Source organism: Sapajus apella, unplaced genomic scaffold (genome assembly GCF_009761245.1).
Source record: "Sapajus apella isolate SASKATOON/1434 unplaced genomic scaffold, GSC_monkey_1.0 scaffold94, whole genome shotgun sequence".
NCBI lineage: Eukaryota > Metazoa > Chordata > Mammalia > Primates > Cebidae > Sapajus > Sapajus apella.
This window is the reverse complement of record NW_022437034.1, coordinates 7,997,851-8,023,408: the sequence shown is the minus strand read 5'-3', so window position 1 is coordinate 8,023,408 and position 25,558 is coordinate 7,997,851. Positions and strand designations below refer to the sequence as shown.

At 39.8% G+C, this 25,558-nt stretch overlaps 1 protein-coding gene across 2 annotated transcripts in view; it reads left to right on the top strand.

The window, feature by feature from the left end:
- Window positions 1-23,835, top strand: part of LOC116535447 (calcium-activated potassium channel subunit alpha-1) — a 213,948-nt gene extending 190,113 nt beyond the window's left edge. The window contains exons 9-13 of one of the 2 annotated variants that reach the window (XM_032256518.1): window positions 5,122-5,316; window positions 7,215-7,333; window positions 9,244-9,468; window positions 11,731-11,759; window positions 18,848-23,835. In XM_032256518.1, the coding sequence (XP_032112409.1) occupies window positions 5,122-5,316; window positions 7,215-7,333; window positions 9,244-9,468; window positions 11,731-11,759; window positions 18,848-19,002 (723 nt within the window). In that variant the 3' untranslated portion in view covers window positions 19,003-23,835. Of the gene's footprint in view, window positions 1-5,121; window positions 5,317-7,214; window positions 7,334-9,243; window positions 11,874-18,847 lie in introns of those variants that run through there. The other variant, XM_032256517.1, reaches the window with a different exon arrangement.
- Window positions 23,836-25,558: the final 1,723 nt, after the last annotated feature.

Sequence of the window (25,558 nt, the reverse complement as noted above, 5' to 3'; positions counted from 1 at the left end):
TTGATCTAGCAGTTAGAGGATACTTAACAATTTTTTTTTAAAGTTCTGGAATATTTATTTTTGCCTTTATTACATTGTGTTTAATTTTTAAAATGTAGGTTATGCAGCTTATACTTTGTTATGTATATTTAGATTTGATGGTTTTGGCCATTGATCATTTTTTTTTTTTTGTAATTGTTACAAAGTTTAGATTATATCCTCAATTTTCTCCTATTTTAATGTATTTGACCTGTAAAAGCTAAAAACACTTATAGCGGGAATGTTCCCATATTACCCTCCGTCCAAATGTATTTTAGTATAATTCTAATTAGTGTTGCTTTCTATATTTCAGTTATAATATTTTATCTATAAAAAGTTATAGCTTTGTTGGAATGTTAACTAAGAATATAAAATTAACATCTAACATAATAGTTTAAAATTTTTCTTTGAAATATATATTTTTTTCTTCCCTTGGTCTCTTATAAAGATATCAGAGTTTGATTTTGATTTTGGCATTTGATCAAGTCTAAGAGCCTTTGCCATTTTATAGAATCATTTAGCTCATTTATGTTTAGTTATATAACATAAGATGCTATAGTCTTGCAATATGTTTTTACATGCTTGTGTCATGATTATGTCTTTCATAAGCCATCTTTCAGTATATGGACGTTTTGTATGCTTATTTTGTCTAGTGTAAACTTTCCATTCTATTTTTAACTCTAGTTAGTTGTTACCAGCCATTCTATGGATGTATTTTCTAAGTATTATTGTCTAGAAAAATTTAGTAGCTCTTGATTCCTCTTTGTATAAGATCAGGCAATTTCCATGCCTTTAGTTCCATCATCATCTCTATCTCATCTTATTTTTCTGACTTTAAAGCATAATTTCAGCAATACTATATTAACAGCTAGTTTTTGTCATGTATTTTTTAATAATCAGTTTTGACATTTGCATTCCATTTTGTAACAATATATACAACAATCTTTTACAATTCTGTTTTAAATATATTTTACCAGTAAACCAAATTTGCTCATATTTTAGTTAATGAAAGTTTAAAATTATCTTTAAGGAAGCTAATTTTTGTTTCTGAGTAATTTAAAAAATTATCAATAAAGTGTTATGTATGCAAAGAGTCAAAAAATATTTCAATTGCCTTCACAAATTATTGGCAATTTAGCTGTATGTAGAATTCCTAGAACAAATGTATCCTGTCAAAATTCTTCTGTTATTCCTCTTATATTTTCTAGAGAAGCTTCAGGCTAGCCTCATTTTAGACTTGTATTTCTTATAGCGTTGTTTTAAGTCATTTCTATTCTCTATTTAATATTTTAAACTCAAATATTCACTGAGTACAGGTCTAGGAGTTGGCCACATTAACTTGGTAAATGCTTTTGATCTGCATCCTAGGTTCATTTCCCAGCTCAGTACAGGTTGTTTTTATTGGTTTGTTTGCTTCTTTTGTATGCTTGCATTTTGTTTACAACTTTGATTTGTAAATACTATTTATCACTTGACCCCTGTTGTATTTTTCACAATATCAACAAGCATTCTTATTAAACAAACAAAAATCTGTATACCTTTCTCTGTTTAGCTTAGACCTTCCTAGTTTTACTTCCATATCACTAATTCTGTGTGCATGTGTGTGTGTGTGTATGTATGTGTGTGTGTGATTTTCAGTTCTAATACTATGGCTTCTTAGATTAAAAGTTGGCCATTGCAATTGCAGTTATCTTTTAACTATTTCTTTTTAAAATATGAGACACAATTAACATACCATGCAACTCATCCATTTAAAGTGTATGATTCGGTGGGTTTTTGTTTTTTTTTTTATAGCGTATTCACAGGCACATACAGCTATCATCACAGTCAATTTTGGAACATTTTCATGGCATCAAAAAGAAACTTTGTATTTTAGTTATACTCCCCTCCCCGACAACTCTACCCACCACCCCACCAGCCCTAAGCCACCACTAATCTAACTCTTATTACAAACTGCCTAGCTGTTTTCCAAGTGACTTCACCACTACATTTCCACCAGCAGTGTGTGAGTTCCAGTTTCTCCTTATTCTCAGCAATTCTTATTATCATCTGTCTTTTTTATTACAGCTATTATAGTAGGTGTAAAATGATTTCTCATTGTTGTTTTGATTTGCATTTCTCTGATGACTAGTGCTGTTGAACCTCTTTGCATAAGTTTATTAAACATTTTTATATCTTTTTAGAGAAATGTTTAAGTCATTTGCTCATTTAAAATTTGGGTTATCCTTTTTTGTTGAATTTTAAAAGGCTTTTTAATACTGAATACTAGACCCTTGTCAGATATATAATTTTCAAACATGTTCTCTCATTTTGTAGGATTTTTTTTTCACTTTTTGGATAGTGTCCTTCAAAGCACAAACATTTTTAGAATTTTTGTGAAGTTCAATATTTTTGTTCTTTTTGTAGTTTATGCTTTTTGTGTCATGTCTAACAAACTATTGCCAAATCAAAGTTTATAAAGATTTACTCCTATATTTTTTTCTAAGCATTTTTCAATTTTAGCTTTTACATTTAGGTCTTTGACTTCCTTTGAGTTAATTTTTGCATATGGTATGAGGTATAGGTCCCACTTTATTCTTCTGCATGTGGATACCCAGTTATTGCTATGCCATTTGTTTAAGAGACTATATTATTTCTCCATTGAATGGTCTTGGCACCCTCACTGAAAATTAATTGACCATAACTGAATGAGTTTATTTCTGGATTTTTAATTCTTTTCCATTGGTCTATATGTCTATGCTATTGCCATGACTATCTATGTTGATTACTGTAGTCTTATAGTATGTTTTGAAACCAGGAAATTTGAAACTTCCATCTTTGTCTTTCTTTTAAAGACTGTAAGATTCCTTTGGCTATTTTGAGTCTGTTGCAATTTTAGAGTCAATTTTCCATTTTTACCAAAAAATGGACTTTGTGATTTTGATAGGTATTACACAAAATCTGAAAATTGGGGTCGTATTTCATCTTAACAAATCAAGTCTTCCAATCCATGAACGTGGGATGTCTTTCCACTTATTTAGGTCTTCTTTAATTTCTTTCAGTAATGTTTTGTAGTTTTCAGTATGCCAGTCTTATTCCTCCTTGGGTATATTTATTTCTAAGTATTTTATTCATTATTTTTCTGAGACAAAATCTCACCCTGTCACCCAGGCTTGGGTGCAGTGGCGTGATCTCGGCTCACTGCCACCTCTGCCGCCCAGGTTCAATCAATTCTTCTGTCCCAGTCTCCTGAGGATCTGGAATTGTAGGTGCCCCCCACCATGCCCAGCTAATTTTTGTATTTTTAGTAGAGACTAGGTTTCACCATGTTGGCCAGCCTGGTCCCAAACTCCTGACCTCAAGTGATCCACCCACCTTGGCCTCCCAAAGTTCTGGGATTTCAGGTGTGTACCACCACACTTGGCTGACTTCCTATTTTCTACCACATTAAGTTTAAAATCCCTTGCTTGACTTTTAAAACCGAGTTCCTTGTCCCTCAAAAAAAAAAAATTAAAAATTCAAAGGAAGGTTGGGAATGGGGCTAACTGTTCCTCTCACTGGCAAAGGCCTCATGTCTCTGATATAAGGCCAAAGTGTTTATCAGTGCTTCCTGTGCACTAAATATGTTTCTAAGTGCTTCACAGGTAGGGAATAGAGCCCCACAGCACTGTATTATTACATTTTACAGATCATGAAATGGAGGCACAAAAATGTTAAACAACTCTCCAAGGTCACACAGCTTCTCAGAGGTGAAGTCAGCATTAAACCCTTAGCCCAACTCTGGGTACCTGGATCACGTAACCTCTCCAGCAATCTAACCTAGTTTAAGTATCCTTTTTCTGCTTCTGTGAATATTGCCTCAAGGCAAATATTCACTCTGAACGTAAATTTCCCTTAGAGTCTGGCAGGCTATGGACAACATTCTTAGTTTCTTTTGTGGTTGGAATTTTGTATCCCATTAGGTGTTTTTGTAAGTATTTAAATGAGGAATGTGAATTCAATAACTATCTTCTTAATTCAGAAGTCCTCATGGAATTCTTTGAATATAAATTTGGTCTTAATGACCCATGCTTATTTTACAGATGAGAAAAATCAAAGTTCTATGTCTCCAAGATACAGAACTAGTTAGGAAAGCTGGGATGAGAACTTGAGCTCACCCTTACTTGGCTTGTTCCCTATTGTGCCTTGCCAGGTAAACTCTCTAAAGAAGCTACTGTTCCTTACCTCTTTCCAAAGTACATCTTCAAAAGCCTCAGGCAAACTTTGATTTGAATTTTTTAACCTGCTTGATTTCTACTTACATAGGAAAATAGAATGCACCCCCTTACCTAAGAATTTCTCAAATTAGGCTGGTGACAAATGCCTTTTAAAACTCCTTTATTTGGCATCCTATTAATATTTTTTTAAACTCCCATTGTTTTGTTCCTGACAGATCTGTTATGTTTCAGATGTGACACAAATGTACACTTAGAGGAAAAGTTCTTTAATAAGTGACATTTGCCTCGGACTACTGAGGTTATTTTAGAAAACAAAAGCCAAAGGACACTTACCAGGACATTCACCTTGTCATAAATTTATCTGGCATATTTAATTGATTGAGAATTCTGGGTTAGACAGTTATCAACGTGTGCGATGAATCGTTGGGCGTGTGGCATTAATGAAAGGTTTTGCCATTGTCATTGGGAGGAAGCTTCCTGGCACATGGGTGACAGGGCCTCACAGACAGTGCTGCTTGGGTTAGCAGGTGAGGCATTTAGCAGCATTTTCTTACATGTGTCCAGAGTCTCATAGTAGACATGTGGACTTGAGGATGGGGAGGCAATATTTGTATCCCAACTAACACCAATTATGGTAAATGCTCATTATTCAGATTTGAGTCCTTTAATAAAAATCCCCTCAACTAGTTTTTTAAAGTCAGGCTCTCATGGTAGAGCCAAGCAAGAGAGAAAATAATGGAATAATTGGAGGCTGCTGTCTTTTCACTTCCCACATAAAATTATTTGAAGAGACAGGCCAGAACTTTAAACAGGAGATACCAAGAAAAGTTGTAATTTGGATGTCGGCTGTCATGACTTTAGGGTGTTTGCTTAAAAGACGTTTTCCCCACTGTTTCTCTTTCTGCAGACATACTTCAATGACAATATCCTTACCCTGATACGGACCCTGGTGACCGGAGGAGCCACGCCGGAGCTAGAGGCTCTGATTGCTGAGGAGAATGCCCTTCGAGGTGGCTACAGCACCCCGCAGACACTGGCCAATAGGGACCGCTGCCGTGTGGCCCAGTTAGCTCTGCTTGATGGGCCATTTGCGGATTTAGGGGTGAGTCCACAGCACCAAGGTCACCTGAGCTTGTTTGGGAAAAGCTTGATCACAAAGAAAATGGTGTCAGATGTGACAAGCTAGGAATCTGTCTTTTCTCCTTCCTGTTTTAGATAACTGTAAGAGGTGATATTTATGGTTTACTCTTTGCTCTATGTGTAGTCATTCATTTTAATCTTCATGGCAACTCTTTGATATGAAGTTCTAGTATCACAACTTCTAAGTCAACTGAGACCCAGAGAGAATGAGGACTGGACCTATCGGGAAATTGCAGGAAGGCATCTTGGCCTCAGAGCCTGTGGGCTTTCTCACTCCTTGGCGTTTTCTTCACATATCCTCTGCACAAGGTGATGCCAGCATGCAGCCAAGGTTGGGAACTATTTCCACAGGCTCTTAGCATAGCTTAGGGCTACTCAACTGTACATTAATAACACATGGAAGTGGTCAGCCTCAGCCTGCAGGTTTCTTAGTTTTTATATGTGAGTATGACCCAGGCACTGGTGGTTTTCAAAGCACCAGGGTAGTCAGTAATCAGGCGTATCCAGAACCACCAGTCAAATAGAATCTCATGTGGATACTTTAATGCCTGTAATTCAAAACCTAGACCTTATAATTTCTGAGACTGGAAATTATAAGTCATGTTCCCTCAGGCCCTCCTGTGACAGAAGTGACCAGCATCTCCCTTCTGATTCCATGCACCTGCCTGGTGTAGGCACTGTGACAGAAGTGTGCAGTCTTTGCCCTTACTCCCAGCCCAACCCCACAGCCATAAGTCACAGAAACCAATAAATCTGTTGTTGCACAAACAATAGTGTTGCCCAGAAAGACTAAATAGTGGAAAAGGAGCCAAGGAAAGGGTCTGTCTCTTTTTTTTCTGAAACACTGATGCATACTTGCTCCATTTTTTAGTTCGATCACGGGCTGCAACCTACGTTAGACTAGGCTTTTTTTGAAAGGGAATTTTCATAGCTCGTGGTTCTTTATACCTATCATTTGCTTATTGATCCACTTGATTAGGATAAAGACTTTAGATAATGGTAAGATTTAGCCCCATCTGTGTTCTCTAATCTGAGGCCCATGTGAGAATTTCAACAATTGGAAGGACAAACACAGTCATTCTATTCCCAGTGAAGCCATCCTGCAGTGCCCAGTGCCCTTCATATAATACAGGTAACATCTACCTGAAGCCACCTGGCGGCTGAAGCCAGCATTTCCAAGTTGATGCATTTGCTTTCACTTTATGCATCAGGCCCCAGTCCCTGGGAAGGTGGCTGTGAACTGATTAGAACTGCGAATCCCAGTAATTCAGCCTGCAGACCCCTGGCTCCTAGGGAAACACGTTCTCTTCCACCTTTGCCATCTCTGAGGTCTGTAAATTATGCTTTTCACACGGTCCTTACCTGAAAGAGTCTGTCACCATAGGACCTGGTGGGGTCCTCCTCCTTGCAGTGGTTTTCATTATCACTCAGGCGGTTTTGACAACACGATCCTATCACAGCAGTTACAGCTAAGCAGGGGCTGAACATAATCACCATTTTGCAGAAAGGGGTTCATCTCCTCAGCTGAGCATACATCTGAGACCGTCATGCTTTACACCTTCACTTAAAATGAGGGAGAAGCGTAATGTCCTTAGAGTTTTCAAACCCCATTGCTACGGGTAGAAAACTGGAGAGACACCAGAGGGAAACCCCGTCGTTACCCGATTCCTAAAAATCACCCACATTGGATGTAGGCTGTTAACCATGTTGACTTCTTTCACTGTCATCCCTTGGCACGTGGACCCTCCAGCTCAGGAGACACCAAGAAAAGCTTTGATGAAGAGACCCTTTTCCCTGCTGGCCCTTGATTTTCAGGCAAATGAAAAGGATGTTTCTCTCTGTTCTTTTGCTGTCTCCCAGGATGGTGGTTGTTATGGTGATCTGTTCTGCAAAGCTCTGAAAACATATAATATGCTTTGTTTTGGAATTTACCGGCTGAGAGATGCCCACCTCAGCACCCCCAGTCAGTGCACAAAGAGGTGAGTATTTGTTCCAACTCTGCCCTCCCAACTAACCACAGAAACAATAATGTCCTCTCCTGTCCCCTTCTGTAAAGGCAAAGGTCTGTATAAATCCCTTCAACACAAATTACCCTGCCCATATTAAATCCAACACTGACTTTGGAGGTGATGGTAAACATTTTTTCTATAACTACTAGTAGTAGATGTAAAGACATTTTGGTAAGGATTCAAGATTTGTGTTAATAGAATAATTCCATCACCCAATTACAAAAGTCTGAATAGAAGCATCTCTCCCAAACTCCACTACTGGGATAATTTCTGTTGGTACCTAATATAGAGATATTTCACATTGCTAGTGTTTAAGATAAGTTTTTGTGTTTTTTTTTTTTCTTTTTAGATGGAGTCTTGCCCTGTTGCCCAGGCGGCTGGAGTGTGGTGGCACAATCTTGCCTCACTGCAACCTCTGCCTCCTGGGTTCAAGTGATTCTCGTGCCTTGGCCTCCCTAGTAGTGGGAATTACTAGGTGTGTGCCACCACGCCCAGCTAATTTTTGTATTTTTAGCAGAGACAAGATTTCACCACTTTGGCCAGGCTGGTCTCGAACTCATGACCTCAAGTGATCCACCCACTTCGGCCTCCCAAAGTGCTGGGATTACAGGCATGAGCCACCACACCTAGCCCAAAAATAAGTGGTTTTTCTGCCACATCTTAGAGTCCTATATTTTTACTTCATATATTTTAAATCAACTCATTTTTTAACTTTTATATATTTTTGAGACAATTGTATATTATCACCTGAAGCTGAAAAATAACAGTTTAAATGTGCTAATTATATTTTTCTCATATGCATTAAAATAAATTCATAGCAGGCAAAAATTAAAAGTACATCCTAGAATTACCAAGATCAGTGAGTTTGCATAATATACCCTAGGCAATAATGCTGCAGAGACAAGTGTTTCTCATCCCTGCTTGCATAGTAGAATCACCTGGGAGCTTTTAAAAAAATATTCTGATTAATTTAATTGGTCTGGAAGGAAGAAAAAATAATATATGTATATTTTAAAATATGTAAAAATTTTATATATAATACCCAGGGATTATAGTGTATAGCCAGAAGTGAGAACAATTGCTATAGACCAGTGGGTTCTCAAAATTTAGCCAGCATGAGAATCACCTGCAGAGCTTGTTCGACTGCAGGTTGGTGGACCCTATCCTCAGCACTGCTGATTCAGTAGGTCTGGGTGGGGTTGCTTAAGAAGTTGCATTTCCTAGTTCCTAGGTAGGTGATGCAGAGAGCCACACTCGGTGATCCACTGCTATAAATGAAACTGGATGATTATCTTAGTCACATCTGCTGTTGACAAGAGAAAGCGCCAACTAATTGTGAAGAACAATGAAGTAGTGCTGACAGGTAGGCAGGGAAGAGTTTTAGATTCTCCCATGTGTTGAATTCCAAATTCCAAATTCTCCCACCAAAGTGGATTTTTAAAGGCAAGGTTAGTCTAAGGGGACACTCTGTCATGGTAAACAAAGATCCTGTAGTGTATATCTGGGATTGTCAGAAAATTCTGGAATAAAAATTGTATCACAGTCCATGAAAACTCCAGTGGATGGGCTACTTGGAAGTGATTTTGACCTTGTATGGAAAGGTACATGTAGACCAGGAGAAGCGAAGTTTGGTTCTTCCATCACTGGCTCTAATTCTGCATCTCTGCCTGGGCTCCTGGCTGGCCCCCTTTGTTGCGTTAAACAGAGGAAGTTTCTATTTAACGAGGAAAAGAACGTTTAAGGCCTTGGACCAGCTAAAAGTTCTTCTTTCAGATCCTCTGAAAGACCTGAGCAAACAGGCCATGGCTTTTGGTTCAGGGAGTGTTGAATTCTTCACTTAGTTACTCTCGGGCGTTGACATCTCTGCTTTCCCTGTCTAGGTATGTCATCACCAACCCCCCCTACGAGTTTGAGCTCGTGCCGACGGACCTGATCTTCTGCTTAATGCAGTTTGACCACAACGCCGGCCAGTCCCGGGCCAGCCTGTCCCATTCCTCCCACTCCTCGCAGTCCTCCAGCAAGAAGAGCTCCTCTGTTCACTCCATCCCGTCCACAGCAAACCGACAGAACCGGCCCAAGTCCAGGGAGTCCCGGGACAAACAGAAGTACGTGCAGGAAGAGCGGCTTTGATATGTGTATCCACCGCCACTGTGTGAAACTGTATCTGCCACTCATTTCCCCAGTTGGCGTTTTCAACAAAGTAACTTTCCCTGTTTTCCCCTGTAGTCCCCCCCTTTTTTTTTACACATATTTGCATATGTATGATAGTGTGCATGTGGTTGTCATTTTTATTTCACCACCATAAAACCCTTGAGCACAACAGCAAATAAGCAGAAGGACCAAAAGTTATTTATGATTCTAGGGGAAAAATAACCCAAAGGCATGCTCCAGACATAAATAGCTCGCTGCAGGAATGAGTTCACAGATTAGAAGGGAGCATTTGTGATCAATGTCAGTTAGGCAAAGCAAGTTTATTTAATGTAAAAGAAAAGTTGATTCTGATTCATCAGGATTATCAGGGTGCTTTGGGTTTTGATTTTGTTGTTGTTGTTGTTTTCCTTTCTTTTTTTTATATACACAGTAAGTTGGCACATGTTTATTTGAAACAAGCAACCAAACGGCAGTGAAAACATATTGATTGTTTCTACTCTCTGGGCCGAAGTATTGCGAAGCATTTGAAAGGCTTTCACGATTTGTGTCGATGATTATGAAGGACCTGCTTGTTGCAAGCGAACATCAGAGATTTTTTTTTTTTTTTTTTTTTTTTTTTTTAGTTACTCACCAAGGCCTTTTGTCCCAGAGCCAGTTTCCTCTGGGAGTTCATATGAACATTTCTCACCTTAATATAGAGGAAAGAATAGTATTCCATTCATGGATGTATCAAATTCTAGTCATTTTGTTTAAGTGAAAAGAGGTTTGATTGCATATTAAATTGTTATTCTGTCTCCTTATGTTGCCATATGAATAGCTATTTTTTTCTTTCACTTTTGACATTTGGGATGAAAAGCCATATGTATCATAAATATCAGATGTAAGTCATTAAAAACTGCCTTCCTGGGACTTTTACATCTTTTAAAAGGTGAATTACTTACCTTATGTACAGAATAAATAATGCTCAGGAAAGAGCAAGTATTTTTCCATGCATTCTCAGGGGATCTTTTTACTCCCCTTTGTTTGATTAGTTATGGCCCCAATGCCAGGTAGGAGGAAGGGCTGGGGCAATGGTAGAGTCAGAGGAAGACAAACCCATCTGCAGATCATGTTTTTCTAGGAGCTGACTTGCTAAATAAATTAGAATGTAGGAGCATCAGCCACAGTTGACTCAACAAAGACAAAAGCCAGGCACCACCTTCAACTGCTGGTGCAGCCGCGCAGTGCTGGCTGTCCCAATGCAGAAAGCTGGTGGGAAAGAATTCCTCATCATCGCTTTCTTTAACCTAGCCAATTTAGGCAGGGTAAGGACGACAGTCGAGAGCTGCTCCTTGTCATTATGAGACGTGGGATAAGAGTGCAACAGTGAGCCAAACACATTTTGGTATAGTTATTTTTTTCTTTTGTTTTCTTTCTTTCTTTCTGAACAGTTAGTAAGCATGAGAGGAGAGGTAGAAAAATGCCCCTTTTTTCAACATATAGTTGCCAGATGCTTTGTGCATGCAAATCATGCTTTAGGCAGTGCTATAGTTCTTAAAAATTGGCCAATTCACCATAACCGATTTCTCTTATGGATGGAATAGCACTGGGCTGGTATATACATATTTGAAATGTTTTAAGAATTCCATCACATAGAATGGGTGTAAAAGGGAGGAAGAAAACATGTCACAGCTGTACCATCTCTAAAAAGGTGTTTTTATGGTGAATGTTTTGGATTTAGATTTTGGATCCCCCGTCCCCTCAAGCATGATAGTTTTGGAGATTTGCTTGCTGTGTGAATTGACAAGCACTTTTACTGACAAAATGGTGAGGCTCAGTCAGAACCTCCACCCTCCCCCACACCAAAGACAGGGGCAGTGTAGTTTTCAAACCAGTATTGCGGTGGGGAATAATTGTATAAATGTAAATTAACAAGCCCTATGAGTGGAAGAATTTTTTCAAATTATTTTTGTCTCTCTATATATTGATTTATATTATGCATAACTATCTCTTTATATATAACTATATATATATAACTATATATATATAACTATATATATGTTTCCCCTAGTATTGGATCATGAAGAGCTCTTCATGCATTCTTTGCAAAGGAGGTTATAAAGTTACGCCCTCAGAACATTTATAACTATAAGAATGTGCCAGTTAAAGTGCTCAACAGGAAATATGACAGTTTAAAAGCATTGTAAAACTCACATAGCTTACTTCTCTCTCTAAAGTGCGACAAGGATGAATAGAATGGGCCAAGGTATGACAATTAATGGTTCTGCATGACCTAGCCACTGCTGGGGGTTTTCTTCTATAACGTTGTCCTTGTGAAAACTTTTGTGAAATTAAAAAAAAAAAGGAGTTACAAATTTTATTCTGTTATTGGTTTGTTTATTTTTATTTATATTGTTCTGTTTGTGATTTTATTTATTTTGTTTTGCTTTCCCCCCTCCCCTTTTCCTCCCTTTTCCCTTCCTTCTTCTCTTCCTTCCTTCTTCCACTTTCTAAATTGCTCAGCGCAATGAGGCTGTGCTGCTGCTATTGCTAGATTCCTTAGAGTTTGTTTTGGTGTTCTTGGGTGTGGGGTTGGGTAATTTGGGGGGAACTTCTCTCCATCTGGCTTGCCTTTTAATCTGCACGTGGCCTCGCTGCCCACCCTGGTACCTTGCTCCAAGTCCAAAAGCATTTTCCCTTCAAGAAACCCAGCTTCCTTCACTTCCCCCATTGCCACCCCAACCCCAGTTCCCCCATCGGTCTGTTCACAGCTCTGTGTTCATCTTGGCAAGATCTACTCAATCAAGTGATGATGCCAGTTGTTAAACTTTTCTGGAAAACATTTGCAGCAATTCCATTTGGCAAACCTGCTTCTCTGTCAATATTTTGTCCTCCTTTTATTTAAACCAGGAGGGTTCTTAATGGCAAAAGCATTGGTATTCTTTATGCTTGATCAGTATGACCCAAATTAAAACTGTTTGTTCTGTTGTGTATATCAACTCAGTAGTCCACACCCACTTATCTGGGAGCTGATGGTTTAGTCACTGTACTACCCAAATCTCTCCTGCCACCTGCCTTTCAGACATTTGTTAAATCCCAAGAAGAGATTGGGCAGATAGAGAGAAGTAAATCAGAAGTGCGCTTTACATAGAATCTGTTTGCAACTCCAATGAGGATACTGTGATGGGAATGGAATGGGAACAGACTATGACATGAGATGGAATTTTGAGGTTTTCCTGGACTTTGGGCACACAGTCATGCCCCACTGGTAGATAACTGAGAATTGACCGTACTTGAGTAATGATAAATTTGATGATGGAGAAGGATCATCATTACTTTGATTTTATTTGCCAAAACAGCTGTATTATACTTTCCTTAATAGAGTGAAGAATCTCCTCCATTGTTTTCTATTTGACTCCAAACTTCCCCTTCCTCTTTCAGTAGAACATCTGCTTGCTTAGAAAGGAGTCATAGAAGTTTCTCATTATTATTTCTCTTCCCCTTCACTGCCCTCTGCCAAAAAAAAAAAAAAAAAAAAAAAAAAGGAAAAAGGAGGCAAGGGTGGAAAGTGAAAGAGTTCTTTGAAAAGAAAGTATATATATTTTAAAAGGTAGGAACTCCATTATCTGCACCATTCTAGAAGAGAAGCCATTTGTAAGCCATTTAGTCTAGCTTGCTTTGGGCTTTGAAAGGGATGAACAGTAAGTTGCCTGGTAAACCAGAAGGCACAGTGAAGCCTTCTCAGTCTCAACACTAGGGTGATCATGGAATCATGAATTTCCCTAAAGACTGCTACCCAGGGTTCTTCCCAAAGCCAGTTCAAATGGATATAGAAAGCTAGACTTTTATACATACAGTTAAACTTTTGCCACAATTGGGAGAGGTTTCAAATTCTGTTCAGAATATTAAAGGTTATGACCCAGAACCTTACCATGGGTGCTCAATAAGTATTTGATACGAATTGACTTTACATATTTTTATGCCTTTAATCATTTTCTATATTACTCTTGTTCCCTTGGTTTATTTATTTATTTTTTTTTGAAAAGATGAGTGCCTTTACTTGCCTCATGTTGCTGCTGTGCTGGTGGCACTTTCTCATGCTGGTCACACAGCTTCCAAGAAAGGGGAATAGCCCTGTAAGCTCAATGAGTAGAGGGACTGATTGTGCCTCTTGGCAGCATCGTCCAGATCCCAGATGACCAGGAAAACCTTTTGCCTGGCTCTTCTGCAGCATGGCAAAAGCCTAAAGGTGTCTGCATCCCGATAGAGACAATTAAATCAACCTGCCAGGTTCCTATAGCAACAGGCTCCTTGAAGGAGAAAGAGGAGAGTACAGAAACTCCAGGGCCTGTAGAAGTCAAGACAGTGTAAAAATCAATTTCTCAATCAGCTTCTTTCAGCCCATGCCTGCTTTGTCACAATATGATAAAGAAATAGCTGTGGGCACCTGTCACTACACTGGCTGGCTGACTCCCATGCAAGATTGCATGCCCATTGCAACCACTGGAGGTGAGAGGGATTATCCCCTGCCACCAGGATTAGTGAAGAGTCTGTCCTCAGGGTGTTGGCTGGACCAAGGGCCACATAGGAGAGCTGGGAGAGCAGTTCGTTCTGCTCAAAGAATGGCAGCATCAGACTTTTGGTTAAAAAACAGAGTCACGGTAGGCAATTGGGAAGAAGTAAGAATATTTGTCTTAAACAGAAACTGCGTTTGTTCTGGCACAAATAATTTTTTTCTCTAAGAAATAGGCATACTCTGCTAACAGGAGAGGAGGTGGTATGTGTGGGTGGTGGGTGGGAATGGTGGGGGCATCAGGGTTTGCCCAGCAGAGGAAGTATGCCAGGTTGCCTATCGGAAATGCGGGACAAGAAACCACACAGCTATTACCCTTGAATGTCGGAGCCCCCTGTTAGTCCTTACTGTTCTCCATGGTGTCTCTCTTGAAACAGAATCTTTTCTTTTGAGCCTTTTCTCTCTCAACCTCAGCTTGTGGTGTAGTGAGAAGAGGGCCAATTATCCAAACGCTTTTGCTGTATCATTGCCTCCCCTTTCCTGCGATCTTCTCTAGGGAGTAGTTCTGTGAAAAGGCTAATTCCCACAGCACTGACAACCCACAGAGCCAACAGAGAAGCTTAAGTCTCACAGTGCAGCTTGTTTCTTCTTCTGCTGGTGGCGGCTCAGTCAGCCCAGCTCTGGGGGCCTTCCCTGCAAGAGCCCACTCCTCCAGGATGACCTGTAGCCCTGTGGCTGCAGGAGGTTTTGATCCTTATTTTAAACCCTGTGATCTCAGTGATGAAACTAGAAATGCAAGAAACAGATGGTTCTCAGATGGGATAAGATAGCTGGTGAGTGAAAGCCAGTATTTCAGAGACACAGAGGCAGCCTGGGAAGGGAGGAACCTTCAGCTCCCCAGACATAACACTGGGTCTTCTCCTTTACCTTCCAAATGAATATGACCAACCAAATCCCTCTCTGTAACCTCTGTTGGCACAATTCGTGCTCTTCAGGATACACCCTGATATCCACATCCCTGTTTTCTATCCTCAGCATCTCTGCTGAAGGGCATCATTTATCATCACTTTCAAGAGGCACCACCCATGCTTACATCATCCTTTAGTACTGATAGTACTCAGGCTAGTACTAGACTTATTCTAAAAGCTAACACTTCAGCAACTGCCTTAGGCCAGGCACTCTCCTAAGCACTTTTTAGTTACCTATACAAATTCAATTCTCACAAGAGTTTCAGATGGAGATGCTGTGTGTCCATTTCAAAGATTCAGAATCTGAGAGACAGTAGTCTGTGAAGTTAGCCACTATGGCATAATGCCCACTGATATTATTAATAATACTAATAACCTTATTTACTCACATTTACTTGCCATGTATCTGGAACTGTGTGTTTCAAGGACACTAGCTCCATCTATCTAAAGAACACTATTAGGAAGTTTGTATCATCAGCCGTATTTTATAGAAGAGGAATGAAGCTAAGACAAATTCGGTAATAACTTGTTCAGAGCCACACAACTGGTATGTGAGCCAGGTTTGCTTGACTTTAACCTCCTGCCCTGCACTGTCTCCTTAGCCCACATCCCCTTGCCTCTTCCCGCTGGACAGCTCATAGGATGGCTGGTCTTGATAGGTAACATCTCCCAGTGGCAGTGGCAATTCTACTAGAATCTCTCTGCAGCTGTTTTCCAGATTTTTATCTTGTCCCACTAGCCCCCTCCCAGCCACAGACTGAAATGCCTCTTCTTTCCTAACTTCACGAACTCCGACTGCTGACAACAGGCATTTCATTCTTAAGAAGCTTATTAACAAATGAGGCTATTTTTCTCTGGCAGTGAGGAAGCACTCCCAGCCCGATCAATTGCCCTTCTCATCTTAGAGATGAAAATAAAGCCCCTGGAAATCTTTCTGGCGTGGGAGATGAAACAGGGAGTGGAGATAAACTCAGGGATTTGGATTTATCCTTGACCATGCAGCATTCATTAGAACTGCTTCCCTGAGTCCTCTTCCTCGTGGTCAATTTTGTAGCAACCTATTCGTATTGTTTCTTCCTCAAAAGGCAAGATTCAATACATCAGATTGTCATTGTCCTACTTGAAGCACTCTCCTTGGATGCCGAATGGCTGGTGATCATGGAAATGTGTGTTCCTCGGAATTATGTTGGGAGAATCTCTTTGTAAATACCTTTGCCACCAGACATTTTAGTAAAACACCCAGAGCATTCGTATATTTCCATTTCCTGAACATCCTATGTAACCGAGTCTCCAAGACCACACACATTTAAATCGTAGGAAGCACCCAAATTAAACAGCTGTTTCTCAGGCATAAGGAAGACCTCAACTCCTCACCACAGTGTGTTTTAACACAGCTCGCTCCTTGTGTTGAGGCAGCGTGGCCAAAACATGGGCTACTCTGCTTAGCTCTTTTTTTTAATGGCAAGAAATTTAAAAGGAAAAAGAGAAGCTTAAATGGGGAAATAATGCTCTCTTTCTTACAGACAGCAGAAGGAAATTGATATTCTCTCTGCCGTGAAAGGTCAAAATGCCAACTTTGAATTGAACTGTAAAGACTAAATTCTGAACAATTATTCTCTGCAGCAGTTGTAAAAATTTCAGTAAATTGCAGCTGTCTTAGGTCTTTCACCCAAAAGACCTACTCATTTCCATCAGCTGAGTTCACTCTTTCCAACCTGGCATGTCCGACCTAGCACTAAATCCCTTTGCAAAATTGATCTGCATAACAGCATGGCCAAAACCAAGGGCAGCTCAGGCAACCGGAGTACAAACACCAGGCTCAACCTCTCTGAAAATCATCCTTGCACATAAACCGCTGGAAAAAGTAGTAGTTTGAAATTGTTTCAGCGGCCTGGCAATGCTTTTAAAACATGATAACCATCACACTTTACTCTTCTCTGAAAGGTTAGTTTAATCGTAGATCACAAAAAATTGGTTTCCACAAATGCATAATGGTTCATCTATGTCACACTTGAACTAAATGGTTTTTTAAATGGAGCTGAAATTATTTTGATGTGTACACAGACCCAGATTTCTATACAACCTTTTTTAACCAGCCCATCAGGAACCTTGCCTCTAAAGCCTCATTAATAATTCAGATGTGCTGATGACTTTAAAAGATCTATGGAATTGAAGCTTAGGGAAAAAAAAAAAAACTCTGCTTGACAAAAAGATAAATGAATGTAGAAAGAAGCTGTAGGAGTCTGGCAAGCTGTAGATCATCTGAGAACAGATTGTAACTTTATCATTCTGTCAGGGGGAATAATTTAAAGCACTTAATCAGTTAGCTTCACTGTGAGGATGTAGCATTATGAATTCCTATCGTCCAATCTGTTCAAATCAAAGTGAACTTAATTATAATAGGTGAGCGAGCCAGAGCAGGAGGGGGGTGGGGAGAACGAGGCAAGAGGTAGCAAGTTTCCTGTGGGGTAAACTGAGCTGCTGTATAAATGGGGGGGCGAGGCTTTGACTCAGTCACATCCCAGTTCCAGCAACAGCCCTCCTTGACACTGACAGCTCAGGGCACTTGAAAGGGCAGAAGTAGGAACTGAGGAGAAATAAGCAGAGTGGTCATTGGCTGATCATAGATGCTTAATTTATAAATCATTAGCCAAACGTGCACATAACCCCCCATATCCCCTATCAAACCAGGTGAGCAGTCTTCACTAATGTGTCCATCCAGGACCACTGATAAGGCAATTACAAATTGTTCTGGTAAGCAGAAAAAGCAGCTAGAGAGGCCATTGTCTCTATAGCAGTGGACGTGCTTGATAGCTTTTACCCTTTTCCTTTTTCTTTTCTTTCCCTAAGCCACTAAAGTGAGGCATATGATTCCTAAGTTAGAATGTCCTATTTGCCCAGTCCTTTCCTATCTATACACATGGCCAATTTCCCAGAAAATTTCAATCCTAGAAAGAGGCGGGGATGAGGGTTGAGTCTTGTAAAATAGCTCTGCACTGCTAAGAAGATGCTAGACCATTCTCATTCTCACCCCAGCCCCCGAACGCCCTGACTCAGCATTCTCTCTCAGCCATTTCTGTATTTAGGGTGGAAATGAAATGCCAAGACTTCACTGAGCTCCCTTGTCGACAGCTTGGGTTATTATAGTCAGTTAAGATATTGCCACTTGGAACTCTATTCATAACTTTATACCAACACAGAGTTTTCTTTCTTAAAATAAAAGCCACCTCAAAATCCTCTTTAAAACACTGGTCACTATTCTGATTTTCATAGATTTTCGGCCAGCAAAATCTATGGGTTTAAGACCCCCTAAAGTGGCTACAAATGAAACAGGAGTGTGGTATACTTGAAACGTGGCTTTAAGTGTGCGTGTTATAAGCAAAGCCAAGAAAAGGCTGGGAGGTGGTGATTCTGCATGAGATTCTAGATCCCCTCTGCAGCAAGGGTGGTGGTGCCCTTCCATGTTCCACTCAAATCAATGGACGAACACATCTCTCCTCAGGCACAATGTCTCTACTGAACAGCTGATACATGCAACACCCCTTCCCCACCAAACCTTTTCTGGCCACGAAATTAACTCCAAGGAACGTTGCCAGAGTCCATTCTCCAATCCCTCTTTAGCTTCTGAGGTCCACCCATGGTGCCTCTGAGTCCCAGTGGCACATTTTGTTCATCACTGGCTACAGGAAGCAGAGGTATGTTTCAGGTTCTGGGGTCCTCCCTACACTGCAGTGTCTCTCTTAGCAATTACTCACTGTCCGTTTCTATCGATTACCTTTTTGCATTTTTCAATGAACTTTCCAAAGGCTTTACCCTAGGACTAATTAAACTTCTCATTTCTCCTTCTTGTTCTCTATCCATTTTGCCCTTTAGCAGAAAAGAAATGGTTTACAGATGAACCGGATAATGCCTATCCCAGAAACATTCAAATCAAGCCCATGAGTACCCACATGGCTAACCAGATCAACCAATATAAATCCACAAGCAGCTTGATTCCACCAATCAGAGAAGTTGAAGATGAATGTTGACTCCCAGGAGACCAGAACTATTTTTTTAAAGCCTGACCAACTTCATAAATGGTGACGTGACTTTTCTTCTTACATGCTGAATCACTGGTGGAAACGTTAGGATAAGCAAGAATTGCCAGAAAAAAAAGTAGACAGATCTTTCTCTTTGTCTGCCTTGAATATTGCTTCCATGTATTTTGGAAAAGAAAATGATTTCATTTATAAATGAACATACTAAAATAGTCATGTATAGCCTCTAGCATTTTAAATTATTTTTATTTATTAGAAAGAAAATATATTTTTCCTTTCTTTTCATTGTCAAATATCTTCCCTATATCTAAATAATGCAAAATCTAAATGAGTAAGTGGCCAGACTCCTTAATGCGTTTTTCTCTTCTTTCTCTCTTTTTCTTTGAGGAGAATGATGGTCACCACCACAATTAATTGTAATTACAGGAAATGAATTATTAAAACAATTTTAAAATGGCCAATGATGTATACATGTATTTTAGTAAATCCAAAAAGGAAGACTAAGGGATCAGGTGAATACCTGCTCCTTGCCTGGATGGGTGTGTATTTTGATCTGCATTTACACCAGCTCTTAATAAATGGAAACTTACTTATTTTCACAGTTGAAAGTCATATTTTTGTGGTTTCAGTTTTCATTCTGTAGTTCTCACCCCTTTGTTCATAGTTTTAAAGGGAAGTCCTTCTTGCTGCTTTTCTACAATTGGCAGGCTTGTCTGGCAAGCTAAGGACACCAGGAGGGTTGTGGGCACACCTGGAATGTGGAAGCTGAGGGCCAGATGCACACAGGCATTGCTCTGTTTCCTGTTCTAGTGGTGGGGACTCTACATGCTGTTATGCTTCTCATTTCGTATTTCCAAGCCACCTGAGCGAGTAATGTCAACTTCAGGAGGGTCTGGTGGACTTTCTCCCCACTCCCCAAGTCTCAGAGCTTTTAGCCTGGAAGTTTATAAAACTGATCCATAGTTTTACTTTACCATAGGATATGAGAGGGCATTCATTCTTCTCACTGAGTTTTTGTTTAAAAGCCAGGACATTTCTATACCCATGGAGACAGATTTTACTTTGCATGCTCTCCTTTATTTAGTTGCTGGGGCCAAACACATGAACTTATTACAACAATTTAAAAAACAATAACAAAAGGAAAGCAATGAATGCACTTCATATAGACTGTTAGAAAAGGCCTTTGAAAATTACCAGCAGTGAAATCAAATATATCAGCCACTTTAAACTGGGGTCAAAAGATTTTTCTAGCCATCCGATGCAATTACTATGTCTCAGAGCTCTGCTGTCACTTGCGTGCTCAGTGTACAGTCTCCTGGCAACTGTTTTGCTCCAATCAACTTAGCAAGTCTTTCAACTTTAAAATTCTCAGTCTTTGATATGATCATCAAGGTCTCTGGAGAAGCATGAATGTGATAGTGATTTCTATTTTCTTCAAAAATGTAAACTGTGGACGCTTAAAGGATCCAAGCTAACTAAAGTATCCCCCCAAAGTTTCGTGATATCTAGTCCATTAACTCTTTGGGCCATGACCTGTGGTACCTAGTTAAGGTAGTGCAAATCAGATCAGAGCAAAGCAATGAGATCACCATGAAGACATACGTCCACTAAGTACTCCAATTACCAACGTAGGCAAAATGAGCTTCCACCTCTGTCCACTCCCTGCAGAGCCAATATAGTCGTGCTTCCACCTCGTAGGCATTGTCCTGCAGTGACTTGTCGGACTGTGGTTACTCTGTCGTCACATTTTGTAGAATTAGTTCTATAAAAGTATTGTGAATATAATGTATGTCCAATTGGATTGTTTAAAAACTACTTATAATTAATCACTAGCCTACTCAGCAGACTAAAATGACGTCAACAGTCTATATTCAGGCTTATAAACATTTCTTGGTTTCCAACAGAAGTCAAATGTGTTTGTGGGGAGAACCTCTTGCTAGGATTTTGACAACTTTCCTGAAAGCTAGGCCTTCTTTTACATAATGATTTTGCATTGGGGTCACCTTAGTATATTCATGTCAATCCACGCTCTTCTTTCCTTCATGAACCATAATGGGCTCTTCACTCCTGTTCCTAATAACATACCTTCGAATTTGTTTGAGCAATTTGGTCTCCTCTGGAAGGCTGTGGTGGCCACATAAGGGATCTTCCATTAGAGGGACACAAGACACAAAGCCCCATTCCCAGTATCCTCTCTTCCCTGTGTCTCCCCTACCAAAGCAATCTGGAAGCAGAAATGTAAACTCCAACCCCATCACACATCCATTGATGCATTTGCGGCTAGAGATTTGAATTTAAACTTTTTTAAAAAAATCATAATAGGTAGGATCGTTTCCTACAGTAAAGGGCTCCTTGATTCATAAGCACCCCCCCAAAAAAATTGGTAGAAATTCATTTTCTTTTAAGTAGAGCAATAAGTTCATACTGTGTTGCCTTTGTAATAACAAATTGTACTGGACTAGAAAGCAAAATGAGGCATTTTGTTAAGGTGGTAGGAAAATGACTGGTTGGTGGGCCCTTTGGCAAAAGCTGATGCCTGGTAAGTAGAAACCGAAATGGAGACATAAATAAAATTTGTGAAATCACTGGAGGGCTCAAGCACATGCCGGAGCTTCTTCCTAACTTGTTCCTACTCGTTGAGCACTTTGGCCCTGAGTCCCCTCCATCTCCACTGCAACAGTCTGTCTTTCAGCCTCCATCTACCTGAGACCAAGGAGGGTCTTCCTTGGCATTGTCCATATTATGAGGCTCTGATTTCCCATCCCAGTTTAGGGCTCCAGAAAAGCCATTTTCCCAAACTAATGATTCTTGGGTGCTGTGGGAATCAAAGACTCACCAACAGCATGTTTAAAAAGCAGAAAATGTCATCACCATCATCACCTTTCTCCTTGAGAAAACTTATATTTTTGTCTAAGCAAATTTGTATTTTAGAATATCATCTTGAACCATTTAAAAAAACACCTTAAATAAAAGTGACCGTGACTAAGGCACATTCCAAAACTCTTTCCTCCCAAGCGTTCTGGCACCTTATTATGTACTTTGTAAAAAAATTAATTGACAGCTTTAAATAGGAAATTAGAAGCATTTGTTAGGGTTGGATAAAGGAAAAGTGAGAAAGCTTAAGAAATTTGGGGTATTTTCATGTTGAAAGGAGAAAAGGTACAAGTTCCCTAGTTACCGTTTAATATGAGAGTTCAAGAGCCACATTTACAAACAACTATGAACTTTGAAAATGTTTTTAAAACCTTCTGAGTCGTGGTGATTTTATTTGTAAATGACTCATTCAGATGACTCTAAAGCCCCTTTCAGGTCCCAGGGGACACGATCTAAGTTAGGAGTGGGAACATGGGAGTGGCTGCCTCTCCTTGGCGAAGGCCTTGGAGACTATTGTGTCCAGGGCTGGAAGAATGGTCCTTTTTGCTGCATCACCCAGGCAAAACTCCTGGCCTTATTCAGGAGTAGTGAACATTTATTTTCTGCTCTGGACATAGAATAGTTAGGTTCATTCCTGTGCTTTTCATGTTAGAGTACCTTTAGGTTCAAGATGCAAATTTCACAATTCAGACACACTTGAATCACATTGGTCAAATTTCACTATCTGTTTCTAGGATTTTCTTCTCAATTTCAACACCACCTTCACTTTTTTTTTTTTTTTTTTTTTTTCCAAGGCCCAGCCTCAGTTAATTCCTTCATCTCTATTCCATGTCTCCAATTCCTAGTGTGTAATTAGGGGGTCAAGAGACCCCAAATTCCTGCCATTTTCCCCATGTGCATCTGGCCTTCAGGAAGTAACCAGTCTTGCTTCCCATGTCATTTCCTATTCTCTGTTTATTTGGTTGTTTTCTTTCGTTAATAAATTAACCATCTCTTAACTACTTACATACATAAATGTAACTTTAATCCATTGAATTTTATTGTTAAGGAGAACCTCACTGAAGGAAGGAAGGGCAAATTTGAAGAATAAAGGTCAGAAGGGTGAGAAACAAAGACTATCCAACCAACTGACTGAGATGTGATCACCTTGACTCCTAGGAAACTAAGTAGATGCATTCAGCTTAACCACTGAGTTCCAGGGCAGAATCTGTCCATTTTTTGTTTTCTTCTTACTTGCTGCTTTTGGAACGGTGGTAAAGCCACCAGTCAACGTGACACTTGAAAGGGCCTTCACTAAGTAGGACTTGATTCATCCTCTTTAAAAAGCAAAAAAAACAGAATTTACTTAAAACCTTCTCGAAAATTACCTTTCTGCTACTCTCCTTATTCCCAAAAGGCTTTTTTTTTTTTTTTTGGTATTCAGTGCGGATGATTTAGCATGTAAATCCCATAATCAATTGAGGAGGTGATGAGGCTATTTGGATTTATTTATGTGATAGTAGTAATTAGGAATGATTCCTAGCAGTTTGTACTAGTTTGATCATATTGGTTGTTTAAGTGGAGTCTCTTCTGATTGGTTGTTGCCCATAAAATATCTATCGTGAATAATTTCAAGATTTTCATTAAAATAAGGCAACTTGGAAAATATTTTAAATTTTATTCCTTAAGGGACCACAGACCCTAATTTTCCATTTTTATGTTAAGGTTCCTTAAAACACAAATAAAAAGAAGCCTATGTGCCCAAAGACAGAGGCACCTGTAGCCCTACAACATTTGGAAGCTCCTTGATATCATGGCCCCACATGGATAGACTGGAGAAAGGATTCTGACTTAGACCACCTGCAGCAGACCTTCCTCTTTTGCCATATTTTTTTTTATCTTAATAAGGACCTGAGACTCCTTATCTGAAGATAAGCCAAACTCATAGTATACATTAAGAATCTGGGAAAAGGCCGGGCGCTGTGGCTCAAGCCTGTAATCCCAGCACTTTGGGAGGCCGAGGCGGGTGGATCACAGGGTCAGGAGATCGAGACCATCCTGGTCAACATGGTGAAACCCCGTCTCTACTAAAAATGCAAAAAGTTAGCTGGGCATGGTGGCGCGTGCCTGTAATCCCAGCTACTCAGGAGGCTGAGGCAGGAGAATTGCCTGAACCCGGGAGGCGGAGGTTGCGGTGAGCCGGGATCGCGCCATTGCACTCCAGTCTGGGAAACAAAAGCAAAACTCCGTCTCAAAAAAAAAAAAAGATATAATAAGCAAAAGAATCTGGGAAAAAAGAAAAAAAGAAAAAAGATATAATAAGCAATATTTTAAAGTACCATGAGTTATGGGCGTGCATATGGTACAAAGAGTAGTTCTTTGTGTTGAAAGAAAGAAGAGGTTGCATTGAGCCTCATGGGCTGCAAGAATGCAGAGGCATTTAATGCTGGATGGGCTTTGGAAGCTTTTCAATAGTAAATGGGTGACAGGTCTGGAAAGACGTGGAATATGAGGGTTTTCCAGGGAGACAGGACTTAATAAGCCATGATGTATTTGTAGAAATGTGATTTCAATAGATTGACTATTTTGTCTACTGTGATAAGTTTGCATAGGGGAACTGTGGAAAACTGAGATGAGACTTCATGGAAGGGGCTACAGAGTACAGTCTAAGGGTCAAGATAAAAGTTTGAAACTTGATTTAGAAAGTCATGGAAAGCCAGTAAAGAATTTTAAGCAGAGAGTGATGGGGCAGCAATGGCTGTGCATTTTTCGGGTTGAAGGTAGTGAGATGTCAGTTCTTCTTGGAAGATATAATGAGAATGCACACCAAACTGAACATTTTCCTAGCAGCATGGAGTGCTAAGGGGCGCACCCTCCAGGTCAACAACTCACCGTGTGCAGCACCTCCCTTCCTCACACATTTTGCTTTGCTTTGTGTCACAAGATCATCAAAAACAACATCCTGATTCTACTGAATTACTAGAATGTCAGCAACAAACTCACAAAGTAGATTAGAGGGTAGGAATAGATGTGTAAGTTTTTAAAACCTGCCAATCACACTATTTTCTAGACAGTAATATAATAAGAACCTGTGGCAGGACATCCACAAATTATAGAGAAGGATTAATAGTTCAGAACTGCCAAATAGGAATTCCCATTATGAAAACATCCTTATAGCTAATCAGGTAACCCTTGCTTAAAAAACAGCACTCACTCAATATTTGTAAAAGGAGCAGGTGGGGGAGAAATGAGCACAATCTAGGTCCTGACATCAGTCAGTTTATAATACAACAACTAAAGAAAGAAAATATGCCCAAAGTGCCACTAGAGAAAGGGTAAACACTAACAACATAGTTTCGCCATTCAATATGGAAGGAGTTGAAACAAGGGAGAAATACTGTAATTTCAGATGATTCAGCAAGGTAGGATTTCTAGAGAAAGGGGGTTTTAGGAGTTGGATAAGTAGAGGGCCAGTATTCTAAGTATGAAGGCAAGATTATCTGGCATGCGGCAGGGTGGGCGACGTTAATCAGTAACTGCTAATGGGTATTTACTGAGTAGCCGCTGTATGCTCATGACTGTCAGACCATTAGAGGAAGATAGCCTGCCTGCCTAAATGGGAACACAAGCCACACATATATTGGAAGGATTATGTTGTACAAAACAGGTGTTCAATAAAGAATTTTTGAATACA